This window comes from Branchiostoma floridae, chromosome 18 (assembly GCF_000003815.2).
Source record: "Branchiostoma floridae strain S238N-H82 chromosome 18, Bfl_VNyyK, whole genome shotgun sequence".
Classification (NCBI taxonomy): domain Eukaryota; kingdom Metazoa; phylum Chordata; class Leptocardii; order Amphioxiformes; family Branchiostomatidae; genus Branchiostoma; species Branchiostoma floridae.
The window spans coordinates 1,599,347-1,626,474 of record NC_049996.1 but is presented as its reverse complement, the minus strand read 5'-3'; the positions used below and the strand labels follow the sequence as shown (position 1 = coordinate 1,626,474).

General features: G+C 38.9%; 1 protein-coding gene across 6 annotated transcripts in view; it reads left to right on the top strand.

Moving 5' to 3' along the window:
- LOC118406187 (importin subunit beta-1-like) overlaps positions 1-24,667 on the top strand; it is a 27,820-nt gene extending 3,153 nt beyond the window's left edge. The window contains exons 3-24 of one of the 6 annotated variants that reach the window (XM_035806074.1): positions 3,990-4,172; positions 5,556-5,759; positions 6,306-6,382; positions 6,640-6,715; positions 6,929-6,994; positions 7,555-7,644; positions 8,750-8,851; positions 9,671-9,818; positions 10,383-10,508; positions 11,071-11,315; positions 11,910-12,034; positions 12,880-13,027; positions 13,359-13,430; positions 13,703-13,850; positions 14,282-14,364; positions 15,372-15,479; positions 16,015-16,158; positions 16,709-16,814; positions 17,489-17,600; positions 18,183-18,338; positions 20,048-20,175; positions 22,847-24,667. In XM_035806074.1, the coding sequence (XP_035661967.1) occupies positions 3,990-4,172; positions 5,556-5,759; positions 6,306-6,382; positions 6,640-6,715; positions 6,929-6,994; positions 7,555-7,644; positions 8,750-8,851; positions 9,671-9,818; positions 10,383-10,508; positions 11,071-11,315; positions 11,910-12,034; positions 12,880-13,027; positions 13,359-13,430; positions 13,703-13,850; positions 14,282-14,364; positions 15,372-15,479; positions 16,015-16,158; positions 16,709-16,814; positions 17,489-17,600; positions 18,183-18,338; positions 20,048-20,175; positions 22,847-22,848 (2,649 nt within the window). In that variant the 3' untranslated portion in view covers positions 22,849-24,667. Of the gene's footprint in view, positions 1-3,989; positions 4,173-5,555; positions 5,760-6,305; positions 6,383-6,639; positions 6,716-6,928; positions 6,995-7,554; positions 7,645-8,749; positions 8,861-9,670; positions 9,819-10,382; positions 10,509-11,070; positions 11,316-11,909; positions 12,035-12,879; positions 13,028-13,358; positions 13,431-13,702; positions 13,851-14,281; positions 14,365-15,371; positions 15,480-16,014; positions 16,159-16,708; positions 16,815-17,488; positions 17,601-18,182; positions 18,345-20,047; positions 20,176-22,846 lie in introns of those variants that run through there. The other 5 variants (XM_035806072.1, XM_035806073.1, XM_035806071.1 and 2 more) reach the window with 5 other exon arrangements.
- Positions 24,668-27,128: the final 2,461 nt, after the last annotated feature.

Sequence of the window (27,128 nt, the reverse complement as noted above, 5' to 3'; positions counted from 1 at the left end):
AGTCATCCTCCCTCTCAGTCATTTTACACCAATGGCAATTTCCATTTTAAGCAGTGCCCTTTAGCACACCAGTGAAATAAAAACAGCTAAAATATAGGAAATTCTCAACAAATTTAGCATGGCATGTCCCCTGGGACCATATTTCACACATATGGAGGTGTATTCAGCCCCAAAATAGCTAAAAAGGGGGAGGGCAGGGTGATACCTGGAACACTTCAGGGTATCCGCAGGTGATTCAATTTGCAGCCTCTAAACAATGGGTTCCTATACAAAAAAAGAGGAGAAAGCAACTGTTAGTAACTCAACTATCTGACGTTACTGGCACACAAACATACCCTCATATGAAAGCCCGACATCTCAGCTATCCGAAAAACCACATTTCGGCATGAATCTAACGGTGAGAACTTCCGGGAAACTGAAAGATTGACCCATGACCTCAAAACCGCACCACAACCCAGTGAGGAGGCCATGTGCTAGGACAAAAAAGTCCCAACTTTATACCCCCTGAAAACCACACAAACTCAGCTTTTTGGCCCTAATCACAAAGTAGAAACCCTCCCCTGTCACACCCACCTCAAAACTGCCAGGATTTCTACCCATTTGACCAGGAAAAAAATCTTGAAGTTTTAGGCCCTGAACTATAATCGACCACCATCAATTTGCATGGCGGATTGACCTGCGGATCCCCCTAAGGTAGTCAAACGGGCACCGGAGGTCTGCCTGCACTGAAACAGGGTGGAGCGTTTCTATTCAACAATGGTGTCGCTGCCCCACCCTGTTGTCAAGTGCTAATTACTTTACGAGCGACTTACACTGGACGAAGTCAGTGATAGCACGCACTTCCCAGCGGTAGGTTCGCGCCAAATGGCGCCGGATTGAAAAATTTGACAGCATCGCAACGTAATAGAACAAGCGCCACAATACATAAAATATTTAGTTTAAAATCGATTTGAAGTCTAAAAATAATGCCAAACAAACTACAAATTTCGATATACATATACAATAACACCAAACTAACGTTATGAGTTTTAAAAACATGCCGCCTGATCGTAATCCTCTCTGTTATGTTTGGATGCGGTAGAAAGAACCACAACAAGCCAAGCGCTGCCATTTCTGTCTCCTGAAAGTTTATTTCTATTTCGTTCTGCGATTTTGTAATTTCGTCCGGCGAAAACTGCGTCAAGGACCAGATGTTTGCTCCCGGCTAGCAACTATGGCTTGCATTGGTAGCATAGGGATTTCCCCTGACCGGTAGCGATGCCGACAAAGACATCCTTGCCTTCCAGAGTGGCCAAAATGGAATCAAGCTGTGCTTTCTAAGGCTCGAATCCCCATACATCGCGGAAAACACGTCGTACTCTGGCCTCCATTGTTGCCGGCATTTTAAATCTGCCGGTAACGGTCATCGTAGGTGACCCGTGACGTGACTTCCCGTGAGACGGTGCAGGGGCGCACGAGCCATCCCAGGCCGGGAGGGCAATTAACACCAACTCGGCAAGCACAGTTTAATAGGCAACAAATAGATGCTAATAGCGTCAGATCAGCCCGACTGAGGGCAGACCCTGGTGCCGGTATACCAAGTCCCTGGCCAGCTTTGATATTATTTCTAAGGCACCGTAGGGTCTGCTTGGAGACTACTAGTAGCGTACATTGCTTTGGTGTATGCAGTAAAATGCAAGATAAGATTCTTATACCACAGTGATTGTACCATGTAATCTCTGTACTTAGCTCGTAACTTGTTAGAACATTAATGCGAATAAAGATCTTTATTCATTATTTTGAAATCAAACATGTTTCATGAAGTTACAGTACAAAGTTTCTGTAACAGTCAGTGAAATCATTTCTAGTCATTCCCTATTTTATTTATGAGTAGGAAGAAGAAAGTAGCCCTTAAAATGCCAAAGATAAGATTGATGATCTTTGTGTGTGCAGCTTGTAGACTGTAATTACATTTTGATGGTCACAGTTTGACAAGCAATACATCAGGGTCAGTATGAATAAATAGCAGATTTGTTTCCTGTTGTTGGATGATGAAAAATATCAAATTTAGCAGATGACCAAAAATTTTATTTGCAGTATGAGCATTAGCATCTGATGTTGTTATCAAGATCATCAAACTCTCGTTGTCCTAAATTCATAGCTGTTTTTGAAGCTATTTGTCACTGGTGATAGGTTGAGCAGAACATCACTTATCATTCGCTGTAATCTTATTGACTGCTATGAAGGACAGGTCAAATTTCTAGCATAATCAATCAAATAGCCAAGCTTTCATTCCAAGAGAACAAAAAAAATGAACTGATAATGTCTCAAAATTGTGCAAAGGATAGTTACCAGAGAAGTTAACTTGGATGTTAGTACATGTAGGACCAGGCTTTAAGCCAGCTAGGTGTACGGAATAACACAAATTGTACACCCTTACAGTGGGGAGCAGATCCTCTGACAAGCATGAAATTCTGATTGACCAGGGATGCTGCAGGTCACATGTGGCCTGTCTGACAGTAAATTTGCTTCATTCCCCCAAATTTGCACCTCAAAATGTGGGAAATGATGTTTCAGAGAGTTATAAATTTCAGAATTTTCTGAGTGAGGATGTCCCCAGACCCCCTACAATACTCGCGCCTGCAGCGCTCGCCTAATGGCAAGAAATTTGGACACCCTATGAAAAAATCCTAGCTAAAAGCCTGTGTAGGACCATATGTGTGTTTTATTTTACAATGTAGATTACATTTAAGAAGTTTAACTTTAGCTGTAATAACACTATCTTTGATACTTAAAATGCAGAAATTTTCGTGGTGGTTTTATGTTCGCGGTTTTCGCGTTGCAAATTTACCGCTAACATAATAACACCACAAACATATTTCCATGACAGTGACTACAGTGCATGGTGCTAGTTACCGCGAACTTAAAACCACCGTGAACAGTCCTTTTCTTGCTACCGCGATTTTAAATCCCAGCAAACTTAAATGCATTTACAGTAGCCGGTGGTCATTAAGGCATATGTTACATACACAAGTGATGATAGCGTTTTCTTGCCATGTCCCTTAGCAACTCTTGAAAAATTTGTGATGTGTACATGTAAATATATGCACACGAAAGGAATTAAAATAATTTGACTTTTCATTCGGATTGTTTTTGCTTGGAGAGAGTATGATAATGGAAAAGATGGTGCATGGTTTTTGTGTGCATCAAAACTTGCATGTGAAATGAAGCATGACAAACTTGCATGGGAACATTTTTCATCTGAAATCGTGTGGAAGAATTTCATGGTTAACTGACTCTAACATTAGACTGATGTATTAGTCTGCAGACATTTTTGGTGGACAATTTTACATATGAATCATTCAGATGTGTTTTTTCATATCGTATTTCTATAAGACTATAAAGAGGATATTTGTTTGAATATAATCCAAAATTTGCAGCGGTTCAATAAGATATTCAATGTACCATAAGATTGTGATAATTTGAAGGACACAGTTTCTTTACCTTAAATCTTAACCTTGAACCGCAGTCTGTCATACCCTCCTTTTAGTGTGGCTGTCATAGCTGTGACAGTAGTAGTATTAATCGTAGTTTGAAAGAGATTTGTCAGATGTTGATATCAATAAATCATAATGACATAAAGAAAGTCGATACACTTTACAGGTTTATTTTTATTGAACAAAGATTGAAGAATTAGATGGACATTTCTCTGGGGAGACAGAAAAACTGAGGACAGAAAAGGGTCATGGCTTCTTTAAAGCCATGGTATACAAAAAAAATGTAGAAAATTGCAAAAGAACACACCCAAATATTATTATTCAATGTTGTTAACTATGTCAAAGGTAATGTTTTTGGTCTGCGTATTTGGTATGTGTTAATTTATTTGAATACTGTACATTCACAAGGTGTGAGATAGAAATCCTCAATAATAAGACAAAAAACTTAAAACTTTATCAGAGAGGTATGGGATCTTTGATTTCTTATTCAAACTTTTTTTTCCTTTCTTTCAGCCGGAGTTCATCGTCACGCTGTCCAAGGTCCTGGCAGACCCAGCAAACAGCCAGGTGGCCCGCATGGCAGCTGGTTTACAGCTGAAGAACCAGCTGACGTCCAAGGACCCGGCCCTCCAGGTGCAACACCAACAGCGCTGGCTCAGTATGGACATGAACATCAGAGCCGAGATCAAAAACAATGTTAGTATTGGTATTTCCTTTTGTTCATAACACTATTATACTTCCCTTTCTTTAATCCATATCCAGTAGCTAGTATATTTTTGTTCATGAAGTTAAGACATCCAGGTTAGCAATCTGGTATATCTGGAGACCGTGGAATTTGTTGATTTAGTAATCAACTCTGCAGCCATAGAGGGACTGCAGGGTTGAACAAGTTTTCTAAAATCCACTTGTCCTATCAGGCAAGCACATAAAAAATGTACTTGCCCGAACCAATTTTTCACTTGCCCCAAATTCAAATGTCACTGTTACTAGTATATGCATTTTCACTTCCAGCAATGGAATTCTCTGGAGCCAATTGCTTGATGTCATGACTGTAAAAAGTAACAAGTATATCAAAATTGCACTAAAATCAATGGAAAAATCTTACTTGCCCAATTGGACAAGTGGGGTAGGACATGCACTTGCCCGAACAGCACTTTCACTTACCCTGGACAATAGGGCTAGTGGACTTGTTTATCCCTGGACTGGTATCGGTCTTGGGCTGGGAATTTGATGTGTGCATCACTGTGAAAAAGTTTTGAGTAAGAGTTAGGGTTAGTGTTTGTTTGTATGTCATAGGCATGGAATTGGTCACTAAAAGCGATGAATTTCATGGCTGTGAAACTCCTTAGTCTATGGTCTCTGGAAACAGCTCAAGCAATATATTAAGACAACTTCAATCTTAACAACTGGATAAGAATATTAAGATTCATAGATACTTCCAGACGTTTCAAGTAACGTCCATCCATCACTTGTGTTCAGTGTCACTAGAATGAACTATTTATTGGGTGGACATAGATACATATTATATGGTCATACAGGGCTTGAAATTCATTTTTGGGATTAGGTGCACTGGTGCACCCAGCTAAAACAAATGGGTACACCAAAATGTTTTTGGGTGCACCACTTAAATTTAAGTAGAATGTCAGAAAACCTCATAACAAAACTTAGTTACAAGCTTTCAAATTCTTGAACAACTACCATGACAGACATTTTTATTATCTTTCTAACACTTAGATGTCAAGACTATGATGTATACTAGTTATACTTGATATCTTTACATTTGGGTGCACCCTATGCACCCATAGAAAATGATTGGGTACACAGCTCCAATATTGGGTGCACCTGGGTGCACATGCACCCAGTATTTCGAGCCCTGTTATAGAATTTTAGTTAACTTTGACAAAGACATATTCATATGTTATATCCAAGATTGATATAGTGTTTCCATAAGTTGTGGTCAGTCAATTCTGCATTGCTAGAATAGTAGTAAAAAAAACTTGTGGGCATGTATTTTGTGCGCTATTGTGACATCGCAACTTGCTCTTTTACTTAAAGTTGAGTTTTTTGTTGTTAATTCAGGTCCTGCAGACACTGGGTACAGAGACTACCAGGCCCAGTTCAGCAGCACAGTGTGTGGCCGGGATCGCGTGTGCTGAGCTTCCCCACAACCAGTGGCCGGGAATCATCGCACACCTGGCCGGTAACGTGACCGCCATGCCGGCTAGAACCGAGGCTGTGAAGGAGGCTACCCTGGAGGCTATCGGATACATCTGCCAGGATATGGTAAGGGGGTTTTGTGAATGCCTTTCTTGTCCTATAGACTTTGATAAAACGTAGACAAAGTAATGTGTTTCCTATAATTGTATTAAATGACAAAATTGAAGTTCTCTTTTTTGTCATGGATTGGTCTTGTAACTAGAATCACAGCATTTTCCTAGGCCTTTCTCTTTTTTGTTTGGATTTGGTCAGTGGCTCTCTGTCGTTTATTTTGGTGCTAGTCAGGTTTCTGTTGATTCAGGTTCAGTATTTCACTCCTGTGGCACTCATGAACGCACTTACACAATGTGGACAATTTTTACATCATCAATATGTGGTACATAATAACATTACTATGGAGACTGAGTTCTCAAACCTGTACGAGTGACCACCTCTAGTACATAAGGACGACTTGGCCAATGTGACTATGATTTGGTAGCCCCAGATAATTTTTCCCGTTGACACGGGCATTTTAGAATTCTCCCTATTGTGACCAGCTGTCCACATAGACCATATTTTATTAATCTTCTTGAGCAAGACTGACTACATTGTGCTCTTATATTTCCTATCCAGGACCCACAACATCTGCAGTCTGAAGCCAACAGGATCCTGACGGCCATCGTACAGGGCATGAGGAAAGAAGAACAAAGGTATCATGTGATCGCTTATGTGACTAAATCAATGAATGCTTATCGTGATCAGTATGAAAATAATGTCTATTTTTTTTTTATCTAGTACCATGAAAAATATGTGTATGGAAACTGTAACTTTGTAACCTGGTAGATAAATGATAATGGAGGTTATATATTTTTCTGATTTTTCTAAAGATATTTATGTACCATCTGTAATACAAGAAGAATACCACAGGAACCAATTCCTTCGTCTTTATTTTCTGTCAATCCTCCAGTATTCCAGTGAAACTGGCGGCCACAAATGCTCTCCTGAATTCCCTGGAATTCACCAAGGCTAACTTTGACTCTGATGTGAGTATAGATAAACAAAGATTTTATTTAGAAAAATCTTTTAGAAGCTGAAGAATAAGTATTCTGTAGAATAATTTTTACGAGATAAACAAATGCCCAATTACGTACAGATACATCACAAGCATTACAGATGAAATATTTTAAACATAAATATGTTCTTTGTGATGTCTTTTTTTAGATCTTCTAAACTCATGATTGTTTACTTTCTTATAGTCCGAGCGCCACTTTATCATGCAAGTGGTGTGTGAGGCAACCCAGTGCGAGGAACACCAGGTAAATGTGTGTCTTTTTACTACTTTCTTCTTGTGTTGCTGTTGTCTCTTTTTGATGGAATATATATTTTATATTGGTTCAAAGTGTTCTTCATAACATCGTTCCACAATATGTGTTATTTGTATGTCTTCTGTAGGAAGTATTTGCTAAGAATTTAGACATTCACTATTCAATTAAACATTGATCTTGTTCCATGAATAATAGAATTTAGACTTTATAAGTTGTGATAACCGTATACTATTAGACTAGTACCAACCATAATGATGATGTTATAAGTCTCAAAAATTGTTGATCTAGTTAGGAACATTGGCTTAATCACTATGGTACAATGCAGTGCAGAATGTCTTTTTTCTTCTTATTGCTTGAAAATCCAAAGTCAGTAAGCTTGTTAGTCTGTGTAACAAATTCTGCTGTCCAGGGCTGTAACTGGTCCCTTCCCGCGGGGCCGGCGGATGTCGGGCGGACTGCTATAAGCGAGATTTAATCAGGCTATAAGCTTGTCACCTAGAAAAGAATGGCCATGATGATTTATATAAATGTTAACATATTGTCTGTCTGTCTTGTAGGTGAAAGTAGCAGCTTTGCAGAATCTGGTGAAGATCATGTCTCTGTACTACCAGTACATGGAGTCTTACATGGGACCTGCACTGTTCGCTGTGAGTTTTCTAGGAGAGATTTCTTACCATACAGGATGTAGAAGTATACATATCACATTACATGTATGAAACTTACATATGAAATGTTCTTCTAGTTATATTTTCGATATCATTTGCAAGCTCTAAATTTGTCCCTCACTTTCAATGTTTCAACATTCTTTCTTACGATGTGATGAAAGTAAAGTGGCCTTCTTTCATTACAGATGCTCTCTTTGGTTATTTTAACTTAGATCCTCATTTTTCCGCCTCCATTTATAGAAAGTATTGTTTGCCCTTGTTTATGTATTGATTTACTTTGTGGCATCAAACGGGTAAGTAGATAAGCTAGCATAGGTTAATTTGATATATGGCCTTGCTGGCTAGACATTGGAACCTTGAAACATTTTACACACCTTTCTTCACTCTGACCATCTTGTAAAAATGGGAACGTGGTTTAGGTTGGGAAGGTAAAAGGTGGTAGAAAAGGAGGAATGGGGCCGCCTTCCAATACTGTATCCTAGAGTCACAGTGGACAACAACCCACTGCCCCTGCGACCTAAAAAAAAGGCTATGGGACTACTTTTACCTTTTTAGTTTACTTGAAATACAGTCAAACTAGCCAAAGCGACCACCTCTTCTTAGCGACCACCTGACCACGACCAATTTTCCCCATTGACATATGAATTAAGCGACCTCTTTACAGCGACCACCTGGCCAACGCGACCGCCAAAAATTGGGATCGCACAGGACCAAATTCCTGCCCATAACGACCGCGTCATTTTCAACCTTGAGGTGTCATAGATTTCCGATGATAATTAGCGTAATTTTTTGCCGAAATCAGCCAGTTTGCGTCGGATTTTGACTGCCATTACGATGCTATGTTCAAAGTAAAGATGACGGCGGATGCAAGTGTGTGTGCTTGCTATTTGCAATTAAACACAACGGAAACCATTTATACTATGCATCGGGCATGTTGTGAGTTGATACTGTTCTAACCGACCACCTGTCCAAATCGACCGCTTTTTCCCGGTCCCCCAGGTGGTCGACTTGGGCAGGTTTGACTGTAGATGCTTTAAACCTTGGCGTGGTTCATTTGATTGATTTTAAACATATATTTATCTCCTAGATCACCCTGGAAGCAATGAAGAGTGATGTGGACGAGGTGGCCCTACAGGGCATTGAGTTCTGGTCAACAGTTTGTGATGAAGAAGTGGACCTAGCTATAGAGGCGAGTGAGGTAAGGTCCCTTCTAGGCATGGCTTTTAATGAATGAATGTATACTATACACTACATTATAGACGGCTGGGTTTGTTGTTGCATTTGTGTCTGTCCACAAAATGTAGTGAAGCCTAAAGGTTGAATTTTTCATGTTTCATTAACACTATAGGACTCGGTAACTTCTGATTTTTAATGAAAATGTGTTTTTTTTACGAAGTTTCTGTTGAAGTGTGTGCTTTCTGATGTGTTTTTCTCTTGAAGCATGACATACACGATTTACCTCGAAGGAGCAAAAATTTATCTTTCAAATGATAATTTTGTCTATAATGCCTATAGTTCTTAATGAAATGATTGAATGATACTGCTTCCTACAGCTCTGATGTCATAGTTTGAGAAGCAAAGTGTGTGGTGATGTAAGTACTCTAGATGGAGTCAGGTTATGGGTTTGATTCCAGCCATTCCTGGCTAGACATTGTGTCATTGGGAAGGCTCTGAACACCATAGTCACTTTCCTCACTCCACCTGGGTGTTAAAATAAGTACTTGTCAATGAAGGCTAGACATCCAGGGATACTGACAAAAGAGGGTAGATGCTTTCTGAAACATCTGACTGTTTCCAAAATCATATCCAGTTGCTTGAGTAACTGCTGGTTGGGAATGGGATTTTGTTTCCGGAGGTCTAAGGAGAGGGATGGGCTCCGCCTTCCAATACTGTCCTCTATAGATACAGTGGATAAAAACTACCGTCCTATTGAGTCAAAAATCCTATGGGACTACCTTAACCCTTAGCACAAGTACAGTAACACTTACTTCTGTTCTGTTTGTTCCAGGCTATGGAACAGGGGCGCCCTCCCGAGCACACGAGTAAGTTCTATGCCAAGGGTGCGCTGCAGTACCTGGTACCCATCCTCATGCACACCCTCACCAAACAGGAGGAGTTCGATGATGATGATGACTGGAACCCCTGCAAGGCAGCAGGTCAGTTGATTTGTTCCTTGTAACTGGTAAAACATATCAAGCAGTCTATTAGGTTCCAAGGGGTCCCTGCATTTTAAAGCGAGTAGAGGCCCTCTTGCAGCTGGATGCCCAGTGAATGCCCTGTTTCATTGGTAAAGACATCAGAAATGGAGGTTCTGCTGCAGTGCTTGAGAATGCTGCCAGGGGCCCATTATCAAACTTGACCTTAGCTTTTGCAACCTCTACACACCTACTAAATGTTGTTAGGATCCATCCATAGCTTCTCGAGTTATGCTGTTCAGACACTCACTCACATACACACACACACACTCACACACACACACACACAAAGACACTCACTCGCACACACAAACAAACAAGCAAGCACACCCAAAACATAACCCTCTTGGTGAAAATAATTGGCCTTTTGTACATGCAGGTATCCCTGACACACCCACTGCCACTGTTTGTTTTATTCCCTATAACTAGATACTGGAATAGAATACAAATTGACATGCAAAACCATAGGTAATTGTTAATACATAAGCCCATTTTGGAGACTGCAATACTGTTGTGTTCTGCTAGGTGTGTGCCTGATGCTGTTGGCCACCTGTTGCGAGGATGATGTTGTGAAGCCCGTGTTGCCCTTCATCCAAGAACACATCAAGAGCACAGACTGGCGCTTCAGAGATGCAGCCGTCATGACTTTTGGTACAAACCGATAAGCAAGAACCTTGCTATTGATAATAGCACTGTTATCTCAAATCCTGTATGTAAATGGCTCTTGTCATGTAATAGTCAACTTTGATAGTGGCATGACAAGAGAACTCCAAGATGAAATCTGAGCTTCCTTGAAGAAGATGCAGAGAGCATCTCCAAAGATAGCATACTTAGATGTTGTGTGTAATGGTATTCCTTCTTGGATTTGGTACAGATTTTAACTACCTTTACAAGTTAGACATCCTTATTTATCTACCTTTTCTGAATCAGATATAAGATTTTTGACTTTGTGAAAGATATGTTTTGATAAGGCACTGTTAGGTTTACTAGTTATTTGAATTTTAAAGATTTGTAACAACTTTAAAAGCAAAATTTACAGTGCATGTAGAATTCACTAGCTGTAGATTCTGTAAAATCTATAACTTTTGCAGGAACTAGATATAGTGAAATTGTAATGTTTGGCAAAACATCAAACTTACCATATTCCAAAGCATATCTCTATGTAAAAACATACTTGTCAACAATTAAAAGAGAATCATGTTTTATTTTCCAGGCTCCATCCTTGAGGGCCCAGACCCCACCACACTGAAGCCTATGGTCGTTGCCGCCATGCCCATGTTGATAGAACTTCTGAAGGACCCCAGCGTTGTGGTCAGGGACACGACAGCCTGGACCGTGGGAAGGGTTTGCGAGCTGTTGCCGGAGGCGGCCATAAACGAGTCGTATCTCGTGCTATTGCTGACCACACTTGTGGAAGGTCTGGACGCGGAACCCAGGGTGTCTGCAAACGTTTGCTGGGTAAGTATGTGACATGATGTGATGAACATGATAGTCAAAATATTGGATTCACATGCAATTTTTTATATCCAAAGTTGGAGCTGTACACTTGAATACCAGTGCAGCTACATATTTGTGTATTGTTTGTACTATTGGAGACAAGTATAAAACATATGCTTGGTAATGGATAATGAAAGATATTAAAACCTTTATTATATCACTTGTTAAAATGTTAAGATTAAGAAATAGAATTTCAAACTTAAGTTCTTAAGAGAGGCAGTGCATTTTGTCCGTTGGTTTTGCTGTCATTCTACGTTATTTCATATTCTGCATCCAAAATTGTTTCTTTGCACTTTTGGTATCCCTACATTAAAAAATGTATTTTGAGCTTTCAGACTTTGAAAGGAGACAGTGTAGAGCTTAACAAAGATCAGTGCTTGAGTAGATAGTACAGATTTTTATGTATAGAATTTGAAAACCTAATTTTAGAATGTGTAAATCTGTGTATGTTGTTTCACATTGGGCACTTGCATGTAACTGGTATCAGTGTTGTATGAAATCTACAATGGTTATGTGTAAAGAGCTAACAGTATCCTAATGTTCCTTTGTTTCCAGGCTTTCTCCAGCCTTGCAGAGGCTGCGTACGATGCCACCGAGACCACCGAGGACGAGCCAGCCACGTACTGCCTCTCCTCGTCATTCGAAGTCATCGTTTCCAAACTGCTAGAAACTACCGACAGGTGAGTCCAACAGTAGTCAATAACATTGAGGCCGTGCAAATCTCTCTAGTTACTGTGGAGATTTGATGTTGCGATATGGAGACAATTGAGTGTTTTTAGTAGTTTTAAGTTCGTAGTTGAAACAAGGGGTAAGGCAGATAGACGTCAAAACAAAAATGTTTGCCTTGGTTTTGAATAAAGAAGTCACCACGAAAACGTGAACATGAAACCATAGCAAACATTTCCCCATTTACAGTAACTCTATAAGAGGTCATGTTAAGTATTTGGTTGTTCTTCAATGTAGTTTAAGTTACACTCAGTCACAAGCCAATGATGTTACTTTGTTGTTGCGACTGGCTTGGCCAGTTTGACGACATTACAACTACCACCCTTGACTGACGGCTTTGTACACTTATAAAAGTTATGTATGAACAACTATGCAAATATTGACTCTCATTATAGTGGTTGAGGAAGGGGATATCATAGATGCATTTTTTCCATACCCTTTTAATCTCCCTAGAATAAAGAAGATAGTCTGGTTCAAAATATATGTTTACCTCCATGACAAATTGAGGTTTTGTTTTTGGTGTCCTTGTGTGTGTCTGTGTGTTTGCTTTCAAATATTTGGGGTCAGCATAACTTGAGAATGTCTGGATGTATTGTAATGATACTTACTATGTGAATAGGGTGTGTGACCATGGAATTGCAGAAGAACTTCCAGTTTTTTAATCTTTTGTCCTGGGCATGTTATTGTTTGAAAATTTTGGTGGCTGATAGCTTTTGTTGTAAGGAAGAAGTTTTGTCAGTTTGGGCCCCCGAGCAGCTTGCTCTGGAATTGCAGTGGCATTTTTTTTTGTATTTCTCAGAGCTGACGCTGGGAACAGCAACTTGAGAAGTGCTGCTTACGAGGCTCTGATGGAACTGGTGAAGAACAGTGCCAAGGACTGCTATGTCATCGTGCAGAAGACTTCTCTGATCGTCATGGATAGATTGCAACGGGTACTACAGTTAGAGGTACGTTAGAACAAGACTTTACTGTTTTCTTAACCATGCTTTGTCTTGAGTTCACAAAGACAACTGAAGAAGTGAGGGCTCTTCTCAACTTGTATGGAAGGTCATTTAAACTGGAAACAAAGAGTAGTGTCAATGACTTTCCTGAATGCTTATTCTAATGCTTACTAAATCGTTGATAATCTTTTTACCACACTAGAAAAGTTCACAGATCACAAAAAAAAGGTCTGATCCTATGCCTGACTACACTGATTTATAGGTAGCACATAATTTCTGTATGGAAGAATTCTCATAAGTTTGACATCAATGCATTGTTTTTTTTCCTTATCTCCAGGCTGCAGTTCAGACTAGTTCAGACAGGGCGCAGATCAATGACCTACAGTCCCTGCTGTGTGCCTCCTTACAGGTAAATACATGACTTTTGTGGACATAAGCTCTGTCTACAGTTCTTCTAAGATAAAGCCATTCCTATGAAAAGGAAACTTACAAACAGTAGACTTACATTTATGTCTGAAGCTAATGTAAATTTTTTTTTTTGCATCAACGAATTGAAGTATTGTTTTGAACTTGTGTTTGTGTGTGTCTCTGTCTGATTTTCCTCATACATGCACTAACATTGCATTAAGTGGCAAAGTCAGCCATCCCTGTTAACCTTGCTTTCTCCTCCTTTCAATCCAGGCTTGTTTAAGAAGGATGAGACCAGAGGACACCAGACAGATAGCAGACCGTGTGATGACAATGATTATAGAGATGTTGAACGTGTCGAAGGGGAGGTCTGGGGGAGTGCAGGAGGACGCCTTGATGGCTGTGGGAACATTGGTGGAAGGTATGTATTGTTATTTTTAAAGTATTGCATGATGCTTTTCATCACAAGTGGTATAGAAAATGATAACAGAGTGGATAGGAATCGAAACTTTCCCGCTAGGAATTGAAGTTGTGGCCTTTAGATCTTGTGGACACGAGTTTGATTCCTTGCAAGACTTTCCCCACTCTATGAAGATGTAAAAATGGGTACCTGACTTTGATTGGAGAGATGGTAGAAAAAGAGGGATATGCTCTGCCTTACAGTAGACACAGTAGATATCAACCAAATGCAACTACGGCCTCAAAAAGGCTATGTGACTATACATTTACTGTACGCTTGGCCAAATCTGCAACACCCTTCCAACCTGCTAGGAGGAGCTAACAGTCTGGCTGTGGTAGTCACATCACTTGTTCTGAACACTTGTAGTGACTGAATATTTTCTGTTGTTTCAGTGTTGGGTACAGAGTTTATGAAGTATATGGAGGCATTTAAGCCTTATCTGGCCTTGGGACTAGGAAACCATGCAGAGTACCAGGTATGTCTGTATACCTCACAAGACTTTGGTAATTGAACTTTTTATAACAACTAGAAGTGACTTTATAGTGAATGGACTATTATTTGTTAAGGATAGTCCTTCTTTCTTTAATTTTTCAGCATGAATTTCAGTTAAAAGCATTGAAGATTGGTTTTGAAGTTATAAGTTCGATCCCTGGCTGAGTCATACCAAAGACCTTAGAAAAATGGTTTATACTGCTTTTGCCTCTTAGCACTCCACATTTTGGTCCAGAGTATGGTGGTTAAATACACATTTCTACCAGTGGACCAGCCCTCTACTGTACTGATTGCGCAAAGTTGTTTGGAATTAAATAGCCGGACACGGCCCCATGCACGACCCAGAAGGACTGTACCTTAACATGGTTGACTGTTACTAGGGATGCGTACCTAAACCCACGTTTAGGTACAGGTCCGGATTCGAATCCAGAGGTTTAGGTACAGGTCCGGACCTAATGAGACCTAAATGCATGGCATTGAATATTATATCATAATATTATGTTATATTATGTTATAATGGCAAAACAATGTATTAAAAAGGGTAGAAGCATGTTTTAACCAATAAAAACGTGTTTATTATGGTAGACACATGATGCAACAAAAATCCCTTGTTGCTTTTCCCTCACTGGGGCTCAGAGACTGCTATGGTGATTTCACAGTAATTTTATCTGTCAAAGTGGCCATCCCCTGACCTGTTATCCTGCCTGGTTTGCGCTAATTAGATACAGGTCCAGTACTGGTACACCAGGGTTCGGTATTTTTGTATCTGTACCTAATTGATTGTACCGGTACTGTATCGGTACAGTGTACCTTTGTATCTGTACCTAATTGATTGTACCGGTACTGTATCGGTACACTGTACCGGTACACATCCCTAACTGTTACCTCTAGACCCTCCATCTAACCTCAACAAAGAGACTGTTAGTGTTAGGCTTTTCAGGCAATAGTACATTCAATGATTGATCAGTTGATTACTATAATGTCTTGCAGGTGTGTTTGGCAGCTGTGGGCCTTGTTGGTGACATCTGCCGCGCCCTCAGCACACAAGTGGCTCCATACTGTAACGACATTATGCAACTGCTGCTAGAAAACTTGGCTGTAAGTTGACAATGTGGTTACCTATTTTCACTCAAACACTCTTACACCAGAAGCTGTTAACTTAAAGTTTTATCTTGTTGTTATTGTTTCCAACTGGTAGTACTTTCAAAATCACAAGTGGAGTTTGAAAAAACAACAACACTGGAGTTTGAACTTTGCATTCAATACAACAAAAGTTGGCTTTACTTGTATTCTTCATCAGACTGGCCCAAATAACACGTCCTATGTCCATTCAAACAAATGGTCTCATTAGTTGACAGAAGGTTGACGGGTCCTGAATTACTTTAAATTCGATGACTTAAGTTTGTGGTAAGGAGAAAAGTGGTAGCGATAATGCATACACCGGTCTTAAGTTTTGGTGAAGTGGTCACTGCCAAAACTGCAACAAAGACAACAGTGACTGCGAAAATTTGAAGAATTACAGTACATGTAGATACTGTCCTTCCAATGTAATTCACATACCAACACAGATGAGCCCTATAAGGAAAAATGTCCAAATTTTGCAGGCTTAAGTTGTATTTTAACTTGTATACAGAATGACAGTGTCCATCGGTCAGTGAAGCCCCAGATCCTGTCTGTGTTTGGAGACATTGCCTTGGCCATTGGTGCAGAGTTTAAGACCTACCTGGAGGTGGTCCTCAGCACCTTACAGCAGGCTTCACAGGCACAAGTAGACAAGGTAGGACATCAATCCCCCCACCCCACAACTTAGAGGATGCAAAGTGTTAAACATTGTCAGAGATAGGCCAATCCTGCATGCATGCACCTCTTTTATAAACCACTGGAAGGGCTCTCATTCATCTTTGGCTAATTGAAATGTTTGCCTAGTTTCCTGTTAATGAGGGTAAATTGTGATTTTTCATTGATTGTTTCTTTTTGCTCTTCATCTTTAACCATGCTTTTTTTTAAATGTTTTCCTAAGGCATAGGAAAAATGTTGTGGTTACAATTACCCCACTGACCCTAGAAGAAACCTGCTAACCTTACCCTTAGTATGGTTGGCTGCTGGCAAAGGTCATAGAATCCCTACCTATTGACCCTACGCTTTTCAGCACTATAACGGTAAACTTTGCCAAATTGCGCAATGTATTCTCTTAGTGGGCGTATTTGCTACAAATTGGCATGCAGTCCAGTGAGATACTTACTTCTGGGGCATATTAGGAATGAAGAACTTTTCATCATTATCTTACCATGGTGGTGATGTCATGTTTGCTTCCCTTTTCTTTCCAGAGTGATTATGATATGATAGACTACCTGAATGAGCTAAGAGAAGGCTGCCTGGAGGCCTACACCGGGATTGTGCAGGGTCTGAAGGGAGATGGCAACAACATTACCGGTAAGTCAAAGAATAACTCAGTACTTGTCTTGCGACAGAATTGTAGAACTGACAAAGATAAGATCTGACAAAGCACTTCTTCATTTGTTATAAATCTTATCGTTGTTATACAATAATTGATGTATAAATGTACAATATCATTCAACTTCAAATGTAACATTTACTCTAGTATTTTCTCCCATGATGATAGATAGCTTACTGGTAGTTAGGCAACCTTCAACCTGTGTCTCAGCCACTGAGTTTCGGGCTTGGTGCTGAAGTGCCACCTAGCAGATTGTTTTAGAATGACAAAAGCTGTTGACAGCATGAAGAAGTCATTACAATGCTTTATTGACAGATGAAGACTTGTTGATTTGTGCTATTGAAAACTGTTTAGAAATTCAAATTTGCAACAAAAGCGAGATAGTTATAGCTGTTGTCTGCCTAGAGACTTTTTGCATTGCTGTAGCCCTTCATTTAATGTTTGTCTTTCCATGAAAAATGGAGGTATTGTTTTGGGTGTGTCTGTGTTGGTGCCTGTTTGTGTGTGTTTGAGGATATTTTTCATCAGCATAACTTAAGAACATCTGTATGGATTGTAAGAATATTTGATGTGAGTATAGGTGTTTGGAAGACAAAGGTTAAGTTTGATTTTTGTCGAATTGTTTGTGACCTTTTTTTTCTTTTGTTTACAGACATAGCCATGCTGCAGCCACATGTGGCTTACATCATCAAATTCATCGAACACATTGCCAAGGACGAGGACCATTCCGATAGCAATGTGTGCTGTGGTTCTGGCCTATTAGGGTGAGTATCCTAAAATATAGCTGCAATAGTCCATGTTTTACAGTTGGAGAACTATGTTAAGACTAGCATTACTAGCATTTTTTGTCATTATGGATCATTGGAGGAAGTTGTGGAATAGTTGAAAAGGCAAAAGATATGGAAATGAAAGTGTTAACAAGATGTCTGAAAGTGGTAAAACACAATCAGCAGTAGGAACAGAAAAATGGTCAGTACCAAGGACGGGGAAATATGGTCAGCACCAAGGACAGGGAAACAGTCCGCACCTCTCTGTCTGAATTTCCAAGTGCTAGGCTACCTGACCAAGACGTCACGGGGTTGATTTCTGGCATTAATGGTCAGAGTAGATGTTTTGTCCTTAGAAAAGACACTTGACTAAACTCCACGCATGTGTACAAATTGGTACCTGACTTTCATTGAGAAGATAAAACATGGTGGAAGAAGAGGGATGGCCTTCCAATACCGTACCCCAGACACAGTGGATAACAAAACACTGCCCCTACAACCTTATGAGACTACCTTTCTATACAGTTGCTGTGCAGTAAAGTTTGACTTGATTTTTCTATTGAATTGTGCCCATTGCAGTGACCTGGTGACAGCCTTTGGGAACGACATAATTCCACTGGTGGAGACACAGACCATCCAAGACTTCCTGCAGGAGGGCCGGCGCTCCAAGACAGCCAAGACAAAAACACTCGCCACATGGGCTACCAAGGAAATCCGCAAGCTTAAGAGTCCATGGTGAGGCCTGCTCTCCCTAGCAGTATCCCTTCTTTTTGTACAATACCTACCATCATACTGGTCAATGCTTTTGTAGTGGATTTTTGGTATAGTATTTATCAGGTCAAGTTTATGCCGATCACAAAAACTGCCTGCAACTTTCCCTGAACAATTAGTAATATATGTCACTTTTAATTTCGTGCACACATCAAACATGTTCTAACGTGTTCAGATGTTGGCAGAAGTGACGCAGGTTTCTTCTTTGGTACAAGCAGTTTTTGTGATTCACTGAAAGTGTGAGCTTATCTTTGAAACTGTTGCAAATGTCATTATCGCGCTTACTACATGTATTATGGAGAACAGTCATTGCAGTAGTGTTGATGGGTGTTGTCATTGTAAACCCATGTGGGATGCATGCATATATGCCTGGGGGATTTATTGGTTACATTTCAAACTAATTTCTAACAATCCAAGTTTCCTTAAGTCCCAACTAGTTGTATACAGTAGCAGTGAACATTATAGAGTGATGTACAATTTGGTCCCCAAAACAATGAGTGCTTGATTCCACTGCAGACTCTCAAACCCAGAAAGATGTGTCTGTATCCACATACTGTACGTACTTTATATGAAGTGCAATGTTGTCTTTTTTATGCTGTCCATGCCAAGTAGAATAATACTTTTTGAGTCATTCAGTCTTATTTATAGTAATTAAACCCCTTGGCTCTTAATTTATATGCCCTATGACAAATCCAACTTACCGTATATTCTCGAATAAAGTACGCACTTTTTTAACTTTTCAAAATTGAAAAGGTGCTACAAGTTGTTGCCAAAGTTGGGGTGCGTACTTCATTTGAGGTCACTGCACAGAGAAATGGTAAAAAAAAGCCTAAAATAAAGCAAGGTGGAGCTACACTTCTAGTAATTTTTCAAAACATGCACATTGTTGTTGTCTTGTAGTTGTCTAAACATGAAACAAAGAAATTGTCTAAACATGATTTACATAAGATTGGCATTTGCATACCATCCTTTTGAGTTAGTGACTTTGACTTGTACAACTGGTTTTTCCTGATTTCTTCTACCAGTTCACAGTGATTTTATAATTGCAGTAGGCAATTCTCCAGGTTATCTTATGCAAAATAACCGAGGGAAAACATCATAAATTTGAATTTATCCATTTAAAGGTCTGTTCAAAATTGGTGGAGAAGGGGTGCGTACTTTATTTGAGTTTTTCCATTTTACCCTTCAGTCCCAAAGATCTGTCTAAGACTTGTCCAAAATCAGGGGTGCGTACTTTAATTGGGGTGCGTACTTTATTCGAGAATATACGGTACTTTCTTTTGAATACTTAATCTTCTCCCTATGGTGTATCTTTTGGTACCAATTGTCATTGGTTGTGGGGTTAGGTAGCAGCTAGGGAGAGGATTAAGAAATTGTCTTGGTATCCCGATTAGTTTGACTGCAAAAAATGCCCACCAACCCTTACTGCATTGGTGTTAAGCAAAAATTACTTTAATACATGTTGTTTTTCCTGGACATGTGAACTGAACTGGTAGTAATTTTCTGAAGCCGGGAACAAAGTTACTGTCATCACTCCTGTAAAGATGTTTGGAAGCTTTGTAAGAAAAATGACAAAATGTAAAAACACAAGGAAAATTAGTTGTGCAAAGTGCCATGTTACACCACACCCTTCTCCCCACCCATTGTGTGTCCTGTACCGTTTACCGCTGTAGGGGAGGTAGTACTAGTACTGACGCACAGCTCTGTCGAGGGAGCCACGTCTCCCCGTTTCCCGCTAGCTCCGCCCCCAACGGCCATGTGAACGATGGAGAGTCTGCAGTGGACCTATCTGGTAGTGCATGTACGACAAGCTATGTGTTTTCTCGTCCGGGGTCTGTTGGGGGCTAGCTATGGAAAAAGTTAAAAAAATTTGTAGCCATGGTTCACACAAGACAAGGCTAAAAACACAGGCTTTCCAGTGCATATCTGTGGTTTTAACTTGCATTTGCCCTTTGTTTTACAGTTTCATTATTTCACCTATGCCATGTTTTTGTGTTTTCAATGACTTTATATACTTGTTAGCCATTTTGCCAATTGGACAAATTTTAAGTAACTGTTGCCAAAGCCTAGTTGCATAGTGGGTTTAATGAATGATGTGTTTTGTCCTTTGGGGTTCTGTTTTGGAATATGACAGACGACAGTAGTTTGAAATACATTATCTTAGCATCAGTTGCAAGGCTGGGTCTACATGTTGCAAAGGGCTACTTTAAGTTTCATTTTGTTCTCATCATTATCACAAAATGATGTCATTTCACCCAACATACTTAGTGTTTTGTTATATCATCAATCATGTTGACTGATTATTTTTAGGAAGTTGTTAATGCTTAAACACATATAAGTGTTGAAATCATTGATTTTTTGTCTGATTTTGTAGCTTTGCCATGTTTTGTATTCTGCTGTTTAGGCCATACCAATTTAATTAGTTGGTTCTCGGATTTTTTCCTAAAAAAACTGAAGCAACAGGGCGAAAAAAAAAAAAAAAAATGCAACAAGTCTGGGTTCAGGTCCAGGCTGGTTAGTCTAGACCTGAACCCATGGTATACGTGTGCTAGAAATAGTTATTATTAATAATCAATTAAAATTACATGCAAAATTGCATGTTGGCATAAATTTGCACAATATACATTAAATTATGTACAGTTGCTACAGTAAACAGAAATGTTCACAAAACATTCTCAAGTAGACCAATATAGTATTTTTACAGAGATGCAATGACAACAACAAACATTATTTAAGTTTGCCTCTAGAAATAAAATACCATTGCTGGAAGACTTATTTGCTCTCTGAGTTGATAAGAATCTGTCTATCCAAGGCTCTAAATACATTTCATGGTCAACTGGTGCAAATTGGAAACAAAATTACAAATACTTCCACTCCCCAAAAATACATGAACAAGCCAAAGTACTGAACTACATGTTGTATAAACCATAGGTTTATTCTCTTTTTGTTACATGTACAATTATTTATTGACAAATAATTAAGATGCAGTTTGATTAAACTTCCTTAGAAAAACCTAATGATACATGCAATCACTGAAATCAGCACTGAAATGGTACTACATGTATCTAGCCAAATCTGCCGTTCCACTACAAACAGCGTGGGGGCGCTTTTTTGACTTGCAGGGTCAAAACAAAGCTGAAGAAGAAAAATGGCCGCCCGGGAAAATGTTCGACTTCATTTTCATCTCCATTTGGAAGGCTTTGGGCATTTCAGGCATATCAAAACATGTTGGCTATGGAGGTACATGAGTGAAAAAGTATTGGTGATTTATTGAGTTGTTTGTTTGGGTGCCGATTTCTGTGTTTCAATTGAAAATTTGCATGTGAAAGTGTGTGTGAGAGAGAGCACATGCTCAGCTGAACTTCTGGTTCTGTTACGTTATGTTATGCCCATGTGTATCTCATTTTACGATGATTTATTTGTTCCTAAATATACTTTGCAACAAAAAAGATATGAATCAATTTGTAACAAAGGACTTGGGGGTGAGAAAAAGTAAATGCACTGGTACTTTCCAGACGTTCTGTTTCTCTAACGGAACCAAAATTTTGCAGCATAATTTTTTTACTGAACGGAATTTTTTTTTTTTTTTTTTAAATTGGGAAAATTTGAAGCGGCGATTCCGAGAACCAACGAATTAAATTGGTGTGGCCTTATGTACTCAAATAGGGCTACCTACATATACCATGTATATGTAGGTGGGGGTTGGGAAGTTGTTCTTTATAATGCGCTTATAATTATTTTGTCTAGAATTTTAGGTAAATGCGATCATACTGTATTCTGCATTGAGGGGGGTACTTTGGCATCAGTTCATCTTCATGCTGATATTTTCCATAAGCTATGTTGTGTTTTTAAGGCCCTTGCAAGGCTTTGAATATATGAAGTTTTTGAGGCTTGCAATTGAGACTTGTATATTGGCACAAAAATGCCTGCCTTCTGGCTACAGTTTCCACCAGTTGAAGTTAATAACTGTTTTGACTGTATGAAGCTTGTCATTTATTGACGATTCTTTCCTAGCCGTGGTCTGGTTTTTCTAGTATTACTGGGCTCAAAATACCACCTACCTGCGTATGTAGTTAAGTGCTAGTGAAAATGTAACCTACACTGGTCTGCGATAGAACCAGCCCACTAAGCTAGGTTAACATGGCTAGCAGTGCCTATAAATGCCTTTATGTTTATGAGGATTTGATTTCGCTGTAGAATATGTATTGTAAGTTAGTGGTTGAACAATGGGGTAGGAGGGCAGAAGACAAAACAAGTACTTTTGCTGTGGTTTTAAGTTTGCAATGAGGAGGTTACCACTTAAACTGCGAACGTTAAACCATGTAAAAATTCATCATTCACAGTATAAGGTTGCAGTTGACAACATGTAGTAAGCCAAGTTAGGAATGTCAGAATTATTTCTAGACACATCGTTTGCATACAGTTACAAATCTTGGCCCTACTTGATATATTCTTGTCTTTCTCTCTTGCAGAGGAGTAATAAGAAAAGCATTCCGATGGAATGCCCGTATCTGCAGGAGCGTGTGCTTCTGCCGTTGCTGTGTGGACGAGACTGTATGTGGATGCCTGCGAGAGAAAGAGAGAACATACGAGCCTCGGCCCCAGGACCTGTCACCATGGCAACCATCAGCCAACCAATCAGCCTTGCGGAAATCCCTGCAAACAACGTATTATTCGGAGATGGAAGTGATTTCTACACCCGCTCTGTCAAGGACATGCCTTAGAATTAAAAATCAAACAACACACAGTACCCATTGTAAGTTATTAGGTCCGAACAAGTATGTAAATCAATGCAGCAATAAGGTATTCCAAACCGATTCATTCAAATCTTGTCTAGTTTTAAAGATATAAAAGTGTGTTTCAAGCAGGTTGAAAACTTGTTGCTGTGTGTAGTAGGAATATATGCTGTCATGAATATAGTTTTGCTGGGTGCTACCAAGCTGATGTTTAAAACCCTGGGGCCATGTCCATTCTTGATTATGAATGGGTGATACTAGTATGACTGGTATGGATGCGTGAAAGAGTGTGTGCGTTGTACGCTAAAACACCAACTGATATACAAAAAGAGCCTCTTCATCAAACGGCCAGAAAAAATCTTTTCAACCAGCGTATTGGTGCAAATCTTCTAAAAAAATGAATAAAGACAACAAAGAGTGTACCATAGATAGGAATATGTGTAAATTATTTTGTAAAATCCCAACGAGGGGCACTTTATATACCAAATGTTTTATATGTTTCAATAAGAGATGTTGACTTTTTCTGGCTTCATCTAAGAAGATATGACAAGTCAGGCCAAGTGAGAAAAAAAATTGTTCTGTGCGTTGATGTCCTGAAAAAAAGTGTCACGACTATAGCTTCCACGGTTGTACTGAGGATAAAGAATTTATGAAGTAGCACTATTGAAATAGCTCAGTTTGATTTTTCTATGCAAAAGGAATTGCAAATTTAGAGCTAAGCTCAGTCTGGTCTCCAGCACACAGAAGTTAGCATCGCATTCGCCGCTGCAGATTCCACCAATACACTGGTTGAAACAACTTGCAACAAGTTCTGTAAATTTGGCTTTCCCATTCTTGGTGAAACCAATGTCTAGTCAATGTACTAATTCCTATGTGAAACAAAAATAATAAAAAATCTGCTCTACGAAAAAATTACAAAGAAGATATTTTGTCCCGAGGACTTTTTTGGTACAAAAGAGAAAAAAAGCAAAAATCTGACATTGGTTTCCAACCTTGTTATACATTGTAGGTGTGGTCTATGCTTTTTCTTTTGTCAGATAGCTCACTTTCTTAACTATGCATGTTTCCTTTGTTGGCCAAAGATTTGCAGTGACATCCATACACGGCCTGTCTTGTAGAAGTGTCCACTTCTCATTTAGAAAATCACAAAAGTTATTGACTTACACCACAGTATCCATAAACAAGAGACTTTGAAATAACTTGTATAGGATGTATTTGCAGTTGTACATGTACATTCAAAGTCCAGAAAAAAAGTCTCAACATCACAATTTCTGATCGTACAGTGCCTTTACTTTGGGTCAACTTTACCATGGCACATACTGAAGAAAAACCTTTGTCTTCCCTTGAAAATACATGTATACAACAAAGATGAATTCTTGTGTGTGTTGACAAAATAGTTTGATCTGTTGTAGCGAGTTGCAAGGTATCAAAACATATTAAGATTACTTTACGATTGTCATATGTTTAGCAGATTAATAAGAGACTGAGAGATATAACAGATTTTGTATGTGAGAGTTGAGGAGCTATCTGTCAAATAAAGAAGACCACAGAACTGCAGTAAGATGTGTACTGTCATTTTCTTTTACTACTACACAAGTTAAGGTTTGTATGATTTGCATTGTAATCAACACATGTACATTTAGGACTCCTTACATGGCAGAATACCTTTTGCTACCCTTATTTTTTTTTAGGGGTTGGTCAGCAAAAAAAGTGAGATGCCACATGAGACCATGTCTGCCCATAACTGAATACAATTTAAGTCTCGAGTGCAATTGTTTAAAAAAAATGATTGCATGCTCCCTTTATAAACATTAATGGTATAGTCCATTTGTGGCAATGGGTGCTGTATTTTAAGTTAGTGGGGATTTAATTTCATGGAAGCAGGGAGATGAAGTGTTCACGGTAGCGTCACATACTGTGAAAACTAAGGGTACCGGTAGTAGTTTTGAGTTCATGGTGAAGAGGCCACTTTGAAAACTGTGGACATAAAACCACTGCAAACATTTCTGCATCTACAGTATGTAATACAATCAATACACAATGGCCCATGATTTTGCCAACACAGAGGGCAGTGTGCCAGGACTTACATCTGGTTGCACTTTATCAGGGTTGGAAGCTCTGGTCAGCATGAAAGACAATGCAGGGCTCAAAATACCACCTGCATATGAAGGTCAGTGCTGGTAAATCTGTGCAGGTACTTTTGATGTCTACCTGCACTGGTCCATGTTCTGGGTTTTATACATAAATGATGAAGATGTATATGGATTGTTATTAGCTACATTGACTGTTACCACTTACATGTATATAAAGTATTTCCAAAAATTGCAATGGTACCTTAACAATTGAAGTATTATCCATACTTCCTAAATTCAGAGTGGTGCAGATAAAATTTGTAATTTTCAATGTTACATGCAGGTATGCAGAAAAAAGTATTTCAAACCATGCAATGACTGCAAATATGTAAACACAGCACAGGTATTATTAAGATTTTGTTCAGTTTGTTGCTGGCTTTTCAAAGTTACCATGCTATATTTAAGCAAGATTGCAAATTCTAAATCTGCATGGGTAGGGCATCTTTGGCTTACCAAGGAGATATTCTAACCTCCAAGCAAAAGTTTTGGTTGGCAAAACAATATCCAGAAGCATGCAGAAACAGTATCGATTGGCCAACAATAGATTCAAGGTCCTTGCACAGGAAACTTGGAGCTTGAAAAACCTAACAGTTTTGACTTTAAATATTGACTCCACCGGCTCAAACCAAGCAGACTTGGGTTGGCATCTAGCTTTGACTCATGACCATTCTTGGTTGGATTTCCATTGTTATTGTAGTAGGTTGTGTATTAGGGCATTTCTGCTTCCAGTAAACTGTATTAGTTACTTGGTTCAATTGTTGGATCACGTTGGCCAGAAGGGAAGAAAAGGGAAAAACCTAATTGGTTCTTTTGCCTAGGCCTAATAAAGAATCACCCAGACAAACTCAGGAAGCACAGAAAAGTCTAGTTACAAATTTTGTACTTTTTATTCAATATAGCTCATGGCTTGTATATGTACATTGTTCATGTAGAAAGTTCCCTCACTTGGGTGCACAATCAATTTGATATGACGTGTTTCAAAAATTAATGAGCTTGCAGATGTTATCCATAAAATTTACTTACTATTATACAACCAAAAAAGTCTAGAAAACGTAGAGAAACATTTTGAAAATGTATTTGATGTAACTTCCACCTTCTTGTAATACATTTTCTACTCTACCAGTAGTGACAATAGCGATCATGCTATATACCATGGGAGAAGTATTGAATTTCACATCATAGGTGCATTTACCGTGCATATGGTCTTTCAATCAAGATTTCAACACAATTTTCAAACATTGCATCTTTTTCCAATGAATATATAATCATAATCCCATCAGTCTATTTACTCTTTGGTATGAAAATTATCATATTTCTAATATATATCTCACACAAATCTCATTTCTGATGGAAGAAAAACAAAATTAAAATAAAACTTTATGAAAGCTTTGACTTTAAATAAGTTTATCCAATGTCATTACTAGACAAGATATATACCACAAAATCGTAGTCAACAGTATTTTCTATATACCAAGAGAAGTCATGTACATAGCATTTCAAAACATATTGTTGTCTGACGATCCAAATTTTGTTATAAAGGCAACAGTTATGGCAATTGTTTCTTCAGAAAACTACTTGTAAGATAACGTTAAACATTTGCGTTAATGACTTTGATATCCAGGTAATTTATAAGATACTCAAAATAGCGAATGAGTACCGGTAACTGCTACATGTATTTGGGGGTACATATTGTATATCAGTCATTTTCTTCTTGGCAAGTTATTTTTCTGTCAGACAATACCCGTTTTCCAAAGAGTCTTTCTTGGACTTACATGGCTTGAGGTTATAATAACATTCTTGGTCTAGTGCATTACAACCACATACAGAGAATATTTTCAATCTATATACAAATGTTAGTTCATCAACTTCATACATTTAGGCACTGC